The sequence below is a fragment of the Phacochoerus africanus genome, chromosome 7 (genome assembly GCF_016906955.1).
Source record: "Phacochoerus africanus isolate WHEZ1 chromosome 7, ROS_Pafr_v1, whole genome shotgun sequence".
NCBI lineage: Eukaryota > Metazoa > Chordata > Mammalia > Artiodactyla > Suidae > Phacochoerus > Phacochoerus africanus.
The window spans coordinates 75,164,509-75,176,532 of NC_062550.1; the positions used below are offsets into that span (position 1 = coordinate 75,164,509).

The 12,024-nt window shown below is 38.4% G+C and overlaps 1 protein-coding gene across 1 annotated transcript in view; it reads right to left on the reverse strand.

Annotated features, from left to right (window-relative positions):
* Positions 1-12,024, reverse strand: part of SLC2A13 (solute carrier family 2 member 13) — a 381,185-nt gene that overhangs the window by 105,898 nt on the left and 263,263 nt on the right. The window contains exon 5 of the mRNA XM_047787968.1: positions 4,206-4,369. Coding sequence (XP_047643924.1) covers positions 4,206-4,369 — 164 coding nt within the window. The remainder of the gene's footprint in view (positions 1-4,205; positions 4,370-12,024) is intronic.

Sequence of the window (12,024 nt, forward strand, 5' to 3'; positions counted from 1 at the left end):
ACATTTAAAATTATTCATGGACTACTTTATATTTCTTTGTATAAAGACTTTCTTTGTCCAGGTCTAGCTAAATACAGTTTATTTGTAGTCATTTTTAAAGAATCAATACTTAGACATACAACAAATAGGGAATTAATGGATGAGTAACAAATAAACTTTAATGAAGAAAAAAATGAGTACATGGTTGAAAAATTACTTTGGTATAAGTTGTTTTTACTATTTTTCACCCAGCATAATACAGTAAATCACAGTGAAAAACAAAAATAGGGAATAAAACTGAATCAAAGGTTTAAAAATTCTAAGCTAATTTAAGAAATTTTATTTATCTATTTATTTTTGTCTTTTTAGGGCTGCACCCACGGCATACGGAGGTTCCCAGGCTAGGAGCCTAATCGGAGCTGTTGCCACCGGCCTACACCACAGCCACAGCAACACCAGATCCAAGCCGTGTCTGCGACCTACACCACAGCTCATGGCAACACTGGATCCTTAACCCACTGAGTGAGGCCAGGGATTGAACCTGCAACCTCATGGTTCCTAGCTGGATTCGTTTCTGCTGCACCACAACGGGAACGTCAAGAAATTTTAAATAGAACAGTGCACTAATGTTTATTAGCACTAGTAGAATATCAAGTATATTATGATTAAAACCCCCAAATATATTATGATTTATTTTATTAGGTGAAAAACAGTGAATAAACATACAGCAAAATAATCTTTTTAACTTTTAAAATAAATAAATTCTTTAAAAAATTTTAGATGCTTATTCTTTACATATCACTACAAATAAACTGTATTTAGCCAGACTTGGACAAAGTTGTACAAAGAAATATAAAATACATAGTCATGAGTAATTTTAAATATAAGACATTTTGTGGTGTTCTGACTTAATATTTTCTTTCTTTTTTTTGTCTTTTTGCTATTTCTTGGGCCGCTCCCGCGGCATATGGAGGTTCCCAGGCTAGGGGTCCAATCGGAGCTGTAGCCACCGGCCTACTCCAGAGCCACAGCAACGTGGGATCCGAGCCACGTCTGCAACTTACACCACAGCTCATGGCAACGCCGGATCCTTAACCCACTGAGCAAGGGCAGGGACCGAACCCGCAACTTCATGGTTCCTAGTCGGATTCGTTAACCACTGCGCCACGACGGGAACTCCCCGACTTAATATTTTCAAAGCTTCCTTAGAGAACTGGTCTTTCTTATAAATATTAGACATTTAATGACAACCTCATGATTCAGCAGGAAAGAAAAGTGCCTCCAGGTTGCTCACAAAGGCAGTCCATGGAATCTCTCTGTCTTTCCCTCCAAGAATGAATACTTCCTCTTAATAGTCAGGGTTGGGCTGTGGAAGTCCTGGGGGGCAGAGGACCTGCATGGAGGGGTGAAGCCTGACATCAGCAAGAAGAGTTCAGGAAAGGTCTTGGATGGTCATGCAAGATGATTTTACGTTTTGGTTACAAGAAGTTAAGAATAACTATTTGTGATAGCAAAATGCTCTGGGCATTTTACTGTCTGTTTTACACACTGTTTGAAATGTGACCCATGTATAAATGTGTTTAGTCCTCATTACAATTCTATGAAGTAGGGCCTATAATTAATCTTTATTTTCAGCTAAGAAAACAAAACCTTGCTCAGTGTCACACAATTCAAACCCAAGCAGTCTGGCTTTATATCTACAAAATCTTGGAATATAACAAATGAAGGGACAGAGGCTGCTAGAAAAAGCATCTTTTCCCATCTCAAAATCAGTATTTTTATCTTAATCTCAAAAACAAAATCCCAAATTTGAGACTTGAACTTCTATTTAAAAAATAAACCTCTTGAGGTAGCAGTATACTAAGGTTCTGTCAAAAGGAAAGTGTGTCCATTTAAAAACTTTTCAAGTAACTATTACCTCTTTTAAGAGCTAACCTGAACTTCAGGAGTCATTAAATCCAATTTTCTTTTCTTTCTTTCTTTCTTTTTTTTTTTTTTAGGGCCGCACCCACAGCATATGGAGATTCCCAGGCTAGGAGTTGAATTGGGGCTACAGATGCCGGCCTATGCCACAGCCACAGCAATGCTGGATCCAAGCAGCCTCTGTGATCTACACCACAGCTCATGGCAATGCTAGATCCTTAACCCACTGAGCGAGGCCAGGGATTGAACCTGCAACCTCATGGTTCCTAATTGGATTAATTTCCGCTGAGCCACGATGGCAACTCCTAAATCCAATTTTCAACCCATTGTAGGAATTTGTTTTCAGCACATCGCACTTTGATGGCCGTCTGTCTTTTTTTTTGGCCACTCTTGTAGCATATGGAAGTTCTTGGGCCAGGGATTGAATCTGAGCTAAAGCTGTGACCTACACTCCAGCTATGGCAATGCCAGATCCTTAATCCACTCTGCCACAGCAGGAAATCTAATCCTTTTGTTGAAAGTTTACCAGCCTAATTCACTGTTGGATACTCTGATTATCAGGAATATTTTTCTTTCTTTCTTTCTTTCTTTCTTTTTTTTTTTGTCTTTCTGTCTTTTCTAGGGCCACACCCGCAGCATATGGAGGTCCCCAGGCTAGGGGGTCTAATCGGAGCAGTAGCCACCGGCCTATGCTACAGTCACAGCAATGCCAGATCCGAGCCATGTCTGCGACTTACACCACAGTTCACGGAAATGCTGGATCCTTAACCCAATGAGCAAGGCCAGGGATCGAACCCGCAACCTCATGGTTCCTAGTTGGATTCATTAACCACTGAGCCATGACAGGAACTCCAGGAATATTTTTCTTATATCATCTACTATCTATTAGAATAAGATATCCTTTAGGTATCTCTTTAGTCTTTTTTCCAGGCTAAATACTTCTGGTTCCACAAATAGGTTTATAAATATGTGGTTTTTAATCCTCACTTGTCCATCACCATTCTTCACATATCCTTCTGCTGCTCTAAATACCCTGACTCTTGCAATGACTTTTGCCTTTTAATCAGGCAAGACAATCTTTCCCTCACCTTCCCTTAGTGCTGATATTGTAGTTCAGCTCAAGGACTCAAGGGCTTCCACTGCTTAGGTAAGAAGAGAGGGAAGAAGCATTCTACTCTTCCTTCTGGAGTTAAGGGTGGGAGAGAGTCTGTGGCGCTCTTTTTTTTTTTTTTTTTTTTTTTAGGGCCGTACCTGAGGCATATGGAAGTTCCCAGGCTAAGGGTCAAATTGGAGCTACAGCTGCCGGCCTAAGCCACAGCAACAGGGCTACGCTGGATCCTTAACCCACTGAGCAAGGCCAGGGATTGAACCTCAGTCCTTATGGATATAAGTAGGGTTTGCTACCGCTGAGCCACAATGGGAACTCCAGAGAGTATGTGTTCTTAATAACTGAGTATAAAAGTCCAGTATATATTTTCTCGTCAAAATCTGGGACAAGTACTTTGAAGCAGTTCTGTTAGATTGATGTTTTAGCTATAATTTGGTTAAAAGAGAATTTAGTTAATGTTGGCCTGGAAACTTTACATTTTAATGGAAAAATGTATCCCTACTCTAAATAAACTTATAAAGGAGCTATTAGAGGACAGCTAATTGGCAAGTCGGAATCTGCTTGTATATCTGAAAAAGATTAGAAAATTATATTATGCAGCTATGTGAAGACAGTGGCAGAAATGAGTGTTATTTCGTTAAGAGAAATAGCCTGGCATGACAGAGAAATATTAAATGAAAAGGACAGGGTTTAAATGCAAAAGATACTTGAAAGTGAGAAAGGTTTTTTCCTATTTAGTTTTCATGGAAAAAATATTAACCAATCAGAATTTATCCCAGGATGCAGGCCTAGTTTAAACACAAAGAGTCTATCCCTGCTTTGTGAAGAAATTACAATTGTATGACTCTAATGGTTCAGTGTTGAAAGAGCTTTTAAAAAAATGTTCAAAATTTACTTCCACATTATTCCAAACTTAGAAATAAAACATATGTTAAAAATGAGTTTTTGACTATCAAGTTTTCTCTTTCACATTTGTACCTTTGAGCAAAACTCAATAACAACAAAATGCTACCCTCAGTAGGTTCAAATTATTATAATTCTGATTTCTAGTTACATATCACAATAAGGTCTTAAAAAAACTTTTGAGGAACTCTATTACTTGGCTGAAAACTATATCAGAAGAGGTACTGGTATTGTATTTTGAAAGGTTAACTTATCATTAGAGAAAAATTTATAACGATTCTTTGGCACCTACCTGCTAAACTACCAAAGGTGAGCTTTCTGCGGCCCACTTTCTCAACAAGCCAGACACCCACAAGTGTGAAAATGAAATTCGTGAAAGCTGTAACTGAAGCCAGCCATATTGCAAGTCTATCGTCTTCAACACCAGACATCTGCAGAATGGTTGCACTGTAATACCTGGAAGGCAAGAATAAAACAATTGTTGCTGTTATTTATTCAAAGAAACAAAGTTATTCACATAGAAAAACATCTACCCAACTAAAAAAGACCAAGAATAACTGCAGTAATAACATCAAGTTAACATGAGAAATCATCCAAACTATTTAAAGGATCACAACACAAGAGACTGTGTTCAGATAAATTTATTCTGAACTTTGTATCAATAGAAGAGATACTCAGAGTTCCTGTTGTGATTCGGTGGGTTAAGATACCTGACATAGTGTCCACGAGGATGGGGCTTTGATCCCTGGCCTTGCTCAGTGTGTTAAGGATCCAGCGTTGCTGCAAGCTGCAACGCAGGCTGCAGATGAGCTTGGACTCGGATCTGGCATTGCTGTGGCTGTGGCGTAGGCCAGCAGCTGCAGCTCTCATTTGCCGACCCCTAGCCTGGAAACTCCCATATGCTGCAGGCAAGGCCCTTAAAAAAAAAAAAGGTGGTGACGAGAAGGAGAAAAAGAAAAGGAAGAAATACTCAAACAAGTGAATAGAGGGCTGAAACCACATCCACGACAGTGACAGCAGGCAGTTTCACTAAAACTATCAAAGATATGCTCCAATTCTATGGAATGAATTAGAAGGCAGCATACACTGTGAAATTATTTATTTAAAAGAATAAAGAGACTTGCTGCCTATATTGAACAGAATGTGATATAATCACAAACACCTTGTACAAGTAAAGACTTTCTGCAAAGACACAAGGGATAAGAATGTATCAATTTTTTTGGCATCCAGTAAGGAGATGAGAAACCAACATGATGTACAAAAGAAAGACTTTGTGGTTCCCGGAAAGGATATACTTTGGTAAATTTTTAGGACAATCCATATGGTTAGGTACTATAGACTCATTTTGTTCTAAATGAAGACACTGGAAACTGGCTTTAAAAATCCACAATGCCAGAGTTCCTGTCGTGGCTCAGTGGTAAAGAACTCGACTAGTATCCATAAGGATGAGGGTTTGATCCCTGGTCTTGCTCAGTCGGTTAAGGATCTAGTGTAGCTGTGAGCTCCAGAGTAGGTTGCAGACATGGCTCGCACTGGCATTGCTTTGGCTGTAGTGTAGGCCCTCAGTTGAAGTTCCTAGCCTGGGAACTTCCATGTGCCTCAGGTGCAGCCCTAAAAAAGACCCCCCCCCCCCAAAAAAAAAAAGGATCCACAGTGCACAATAGCAGATATGTGTGGTATTTTTAAAGATGACAGGATTATCCAAAGACATTTCTTTTCTGGTGAAAATATCAGTCGTTGTATCAGAAGATTACTTTAAAGTGGCCCTTAAAACAAAGGAAGCAAATTACTCTTGGTGAATCTATAAAATGTGATAGAATTTAAATCCTGTAGACACATTCTGAACCATGGCTTTCTTGGTCTAGCTTTCAAGCCATTATAAAATACAAGCTAGCTTTACCCAAATCCAGTAGTTGGCATCCAAGCAGTGGTTCAGTCAAGCTGGGTTTTCCACCGTTACAATCTACAGTTTCTGGATATTCATTAACTTTTCAATAATATTTCAAAAATAAATATCTGTTTTAAATACATTTAAAAGTCTCATTGATTCATCAATGGCCTCTACTATTTTTTAAATTAATAATGATCTTCTTATGCAAAACATTAATACCAACAAGACTCATTCATCTTTTAATAAAAAGTGTTTTTCTTTTTTAAAGTGGTAAACCAAACTAATAAATTGCTATGCAGCATAAAGGATGTATTTTACTGATCAGTCATGCCAACCATTTAAAGATTTTGAATTCTGACAGCTGTTGTAAAAAGAGAAACTCCCAGTGAAGCTTCTCCCATTATCATGACAATTGTGAACATTCTGCAGTCAGCGTGTAAAAGTGATTATAAAAACTGAAAACAATGCAGTCCATGTGAGAGATGTGTTACAGTTTCCAAGTGCTCCTGCATATACTACTTCATTTTCATAAAGACCTATACAGCAAGGGCAAACCTGAATGTAACCACTGAAAAACTCACACAAATCTAGAAAGGCAGAAAATAGAAATGCTGAAGGAAAATTCAAGTATTTAAAACCCCAAAATGTGATACTTGCCATGCTATTCTATGACATTTCAGAATCTTCTCAATATTTTAAGAATAAAGACAGATACACTGAGCAAAGTAATTCTTCCAAATAGAGCCATAAAAAACTAAACAAAACATAGAATACAGATGGCCCTCCCTCCATATTTGGGGATGCAGAATGCAGACACAGAGGGCCGATTATTCTTTGTCATTTTACATGAGGGACTTGAGCATCTGCTGATTTGGGCATCCGTGGGGTGGTCCTTGATCCGATCTCTCATGGATACTGAGAGACAACTGAAGACACATTCTTCATTTTTAACACAGTAAAACCATAAAATTACAGGTGTTAAATTAAGGGCTACAAAGGGAATTAGTATCAAACAAAGTTAATCAATGTCGGAATTTTATTTAAAATGAAAAATGCATCCTAGGTATACAAAATGATTTCTTTTATGGTACCTAATTTATAGTGGCAGGATACAACCAAAGACTGGACCTAGGAATCAGACACCGGCACTCTAAAGGCATCTCTGTGGTATCATGTTATATCTATGTATTGAGTACCTACTGTATAAACTATGTGAGTTACTAAGATCCCACAGATATGTTATGAGATCCAGGTGTTGCCTTAAAGAAGCTCATAGTTTAAGAGGACAAAATGGAAAGTAATAATTTTAATGTGGTAAGGTATACAAATCACACTGTGGCATAAAAGACAAACCAAATAATTTTATTTGACGTGTAAAGTTCCTTGATTTTCCAGGGAATTTAATGCTTGAGTTGAATTTTGAAGAATTCACAGGGGTTTGCCAGCAGGTGCAATGATCTGGGAGGACATTCGTGGTAAGGTGGAGGATATGACACATAGGAAGGACACAAGTGCCAAGTACTATGCTGAGCTCACAGAGCTGAGGTATGTCACCTGGGCTGAACATGCTAAGGTACGGGGGGCCGGGGAGGAAGAGATATATGACATAAGGCTGTAGCAGAAGCTTCTGCTGGTAGACAGGCCTTGAGTGCCACACTCTGTGTTTGTCATTTATTCTGTAGGCAATGGAAAATCATGAAACAGACTCTAAAGAGAAACAACACAGTCTGTTCTGTGAAAAGAGCACTTTAATAATAGCGAAGTGGGCAGACTGGAGGCAGACTGAAACAAGGGTATATTGCCTTGACGCGTATTTCAGGCTGTTACACGGGCAACAGGACCCTGTAGATCTTCTGTATTAATGTGAAACAATGAGCGCAGAGGCTGAAATTCAGCGGTGGCCTTATATCTTCCTGTCAGTGAGTATTGCAACTTCGACCTCAACCCACAATAAATCTTTCTCTGGATGGAGTGCCTCAAGTTTTCATCTGCATTTTCCTTTCTCGAAGGCTGGTACATGTATTAGTTTTCCTTGCGGCCATAACAAATTACCACAAGCTTAGTGGCTTAAATCAACATAAATTTATTGTCTAATAGGTCTATATGTCAGAAATCTGAGACAGGTTTCACTGGGTGTCAAAAATCAAAGGTGTCAGGTGGGTATTCCTTTCTAGAGGCTTCAGGGGAAAGAGATTTCTTTGCTTTTCTCGGCTTGTAGAAGTCTCCCACAAGCCCCACAAAACTTGCGGGGACCCCTTCCTTAATCTTCAAAGTAGGTCAAGTCCCTCTCAGGTCCCTTTACTCTGAGATTCCCTTCTGCTTCCTTGACATTTAAGGACCTGTGTGATTACATTAGGCCAACCCAGTTAACCAGGATAAGCTCCGTATTTTAAGGTAAATTGATTAGCAGATTTAACATGATCTGCAACCTTAATTTCCCTTTGCCATGTAATGGAACATACTCACGGGTTGTTTACGACACGTAACCTTTAGGGGGCAGATGCTATCACATAAAGATGCTAGTAAGCGGTAAAATAAGCAAAGGGCCAACAGTTAGAACAAGAAGGTGAGGATGAAGACAAGAATATTCACTGAAAGGGTAATCAGTGCTAGAAGAATTCGGACAGTAACTATATTCCCTTTCATAGGGCTCTTTGAAGGGCAGGGAATGACATATCTCGGTCAGAATAATTCATGAACCTAGTTTTTGAAAGTCAGGTCATGGACTGGTGAAAGACACATTTAATTTACAACGTTTTTGTAAATAATGCCGTCCACCATTTATGTGATGGGCTACCACTGTACTGAGTGAGCCTTTACGTAGTAGCTCAAATTTGCACAAAGCCTAAGACAGTTTTCTTGGTAAGAGAACAATATGAACAACTCAAACAGGCTTTCTTCCCTTTTTTAGACTCAAAGGAGGGCTGCCTTCCCTTTTCAAATCATTTTATAATATCCACCAGACAAACAATCGTCTTCTTCCAAGACTCCCTGGACAACCTTTAGTCATCTACACATCCCATCTCTTCCCCAGAGTGAAACAGAAAGGCCTGAGGGCACAGATTCCCACAGATCACCCTCCCAAATCTCTGCAGATGCTAAGGACAGAAGCAGCCAGGTGGTATGTGTACCGCTATTTCACAGGTTATGTGAGATGCGGCTTCGGTCCTGAATTTTAAATATGAGTAAAACAGAATAGTTTTAGAAAACATTGTAGGCCTTGGCAATGGCCATCTAGCCTGATGATGACTCTTAACCAGCAATAAAAGAATAAATGTGAGCACTATATATGCCTAGGAAATTACCTATATTAGAATCTGAACGAAGCATTTCACAGGAATTTCTTTAATTATTTTTATTATTATTATTTTTTTTTTACTGTAATCAATTGTTATTTCCCAATACTTTTTTTTCCTACTGTACAGCATGTACATATTCTCTTTTCTCACATTATCCTGCTCCATCATAAGTGACTAGACATAGTTCCCAGTGCTATATAGCAGGACAGAATTTCTGAAAAAGTTATTTTTTCAGCTTCTTGAAGCTATAGCCTGTCACTCTCACCACTGCTAGTATAACAGAATTAATTTAGCAGCACAAAGTAGGCACCCAATAATTGTTTGTTAAATTTATTGAATTTATCTATCACTAACTCTTAAAAAGGAATTAAGGGTATCTACAATAAAAAACATGATAGAATTGCTAAACTCAAAGTAAAAGACTGAGAAGAGAGAGCAGGAGAGAGAGACGATGAAGACAACTATGAAAACTTTGGATGCATCACCACTACAGGCTAGCTCTGAAATTTCTGGCAGCCAAGGAAAAATAGTATATGACAATTTTAACCATCTGACAACACAAATCAGGTCATAATGAAGGTACACTTCTTCTGGCAATGAAATTATAAAGACTTTAATTTCATGAGTAAAAGTGATATGGAATATATTCTTCCTGACACTGACGGCTGAATGCAATAAACAGATGAATTAGTCATAATTATTTTAATTCAGGTGGCACAAAGGTGATAGGTTCTAGCAGTGCTGCAGACAGTTTCCAAATATAAACCTTGGCTAACTCGACAGTCTTACAGGACATGCTCACACTTGAGAGGAAGACAACGTTAAGTGAGAGGATTGGAACTTACGGAGCGTAGCCAAAGGATCATTAACCCTGAAAGAGTCTCATTATCCAAGTCATGTTGTTTGACACGTTTAGTTCCTGGTATTATAAATACATTTATTTGTATCCCATGCCTGAATACAGTGACTATAGATGTAAAATGTCATTCTAAAAGATATTCTTTTAACTGAAAAATTCCATTTTCCTACTGGGATAGTGTCTATATAGTCAAAAACATGGGTAATTATGGGAACGACATCAATAGCTTTAAGAGAAAAATGTTCACCCAAATAAAAAAAATTTAAAAAACAGTTTATAAGAATAACTGAACTCTTCAAATCTAGTTTATATACTCTGTATATTGAGAAATCTTCTCTGTGTATTATTAGATGCAAATTATAAAGCCAAAAATAAAAGTTAGAAAAGCAGAAAATAGGATTTATGTATATCATATATGTTGAGCTAACATACTAGTTTATTGTATTATACTATTCTTAAATTTGGCAATCATCCAAAAATCACAGTAATCCTCAGAAAGTATAATTACTAATCACATTTACTATAAGACAATTTTCATAATTTAAATGATTTCATTAATCTTCTGGGGAGAGCAAAGTGTGCCAAAGGAAATTAGGGATTACTTGAGACCCTCGGTGGACCCAATGTGATCTACCCTTCATCTCAGAGACCAGTCCCCTCAACCTGGCTTCACACTTCAGGAAACCTCAGGAGAAATAATGTATCTTACTCAGTTCAACCACATCATTAACCTTCCCTGGGCATTACTAAGAACAGTGATAGAAGCTCCCTAATGTGACCCCCAATTCATCAATTTGCCAGATTAACCTATTAATTCTTTTTACAAATTATATGCCCACAGGACACTGAACAGGACACTGGGACTTCATGCAGGCTTGTAGTTCCACTTGTTGAACTGTATACATTTCAAATTGCGTGTGTTTTTCTCAAACCTACTTATGCCTGTCATTGTAATTATGTAATTTAATCAAATAATACCTAAATCAATAGAATATAAAATGCTTAATGAGTTACATTAAAAACAAAACTGTATGCTTTTAAAAAGTCAATAAAGGTAAATTATTTTAAAAAATTTTGTGGGCAACCAACCACAAAGACATTGAGGATAAAGTATGTAAGTCTAAAAAAGATTCTACCCTTAGGATTTTTCTCGTGTCTTTCAGTTCTTGCTCTATTTGAAAGAAATTAAACCTGGAATTCATACATGACAATACTGAGTGTGGTTTATGCAAGGAAAACAATTTGGAAGTTCAATCAGTGGATGTGATGAATTACTGCACAACTAGAAATAAAGTGTTGCTCGGCGGTAATAAACCCAACTAGTATCCATGAGGACATGGGTTTGATCCCTGGCCCCACTTAGTGGGTTAAGGATCCAGCACTGCTGTGAGCTATGGGTTGTAGATCACAGATGCAGCTTGGATCCTGTGTGGCTGTGGCTGTGGTGTAGGCCGGCAGCTACAGCTCTGATTCGACCCCTAGCTTGGGAACTTCCATATACCTCAGGTGTGGCCCTAACCAGACAAATAAATAAATAAATAAAAATAAATAAAATGTTGAAGGCATCTATGCATCATTTCCTCATAACCGTTTTTCAGCCCACTTTCATCTTATCAGTTAAGAGGGCTTTTTCCTCATCATGTTTCACAACCCTGCTTATTTCAGCAATAAGCAGGAATCCACGACTTTCAGGTCACCTGTTTCCACCGGTCATTTCCTTGCATATGAATCTGTAGATTCAGTAATTTGACTCAGTCTTCCTCCCCCAGCCCTCTCCCACTCTTTCCCTGTGCCCTGTGACCTGTCTGGACACAAGGGCACCACCTTCTTACAGATTAGAGTCCAGGCTGTTTTTCTCTCACATTCTATAAACTTGTTATAGAAAGAAATGACCCAGACCATCCTCTAACCCTCCTTTTTTAGTCGCTGGCCTATTTTCTGGTCACTTGTCTTTCACTGGCAATTTCAATACGTGCCTCACCATTTCTTCTCCACTCTGACTTCCATGCCACGATTCTTGGTAAGAGCAGCATCCACACGGACCACCCATAAAACACCTGTC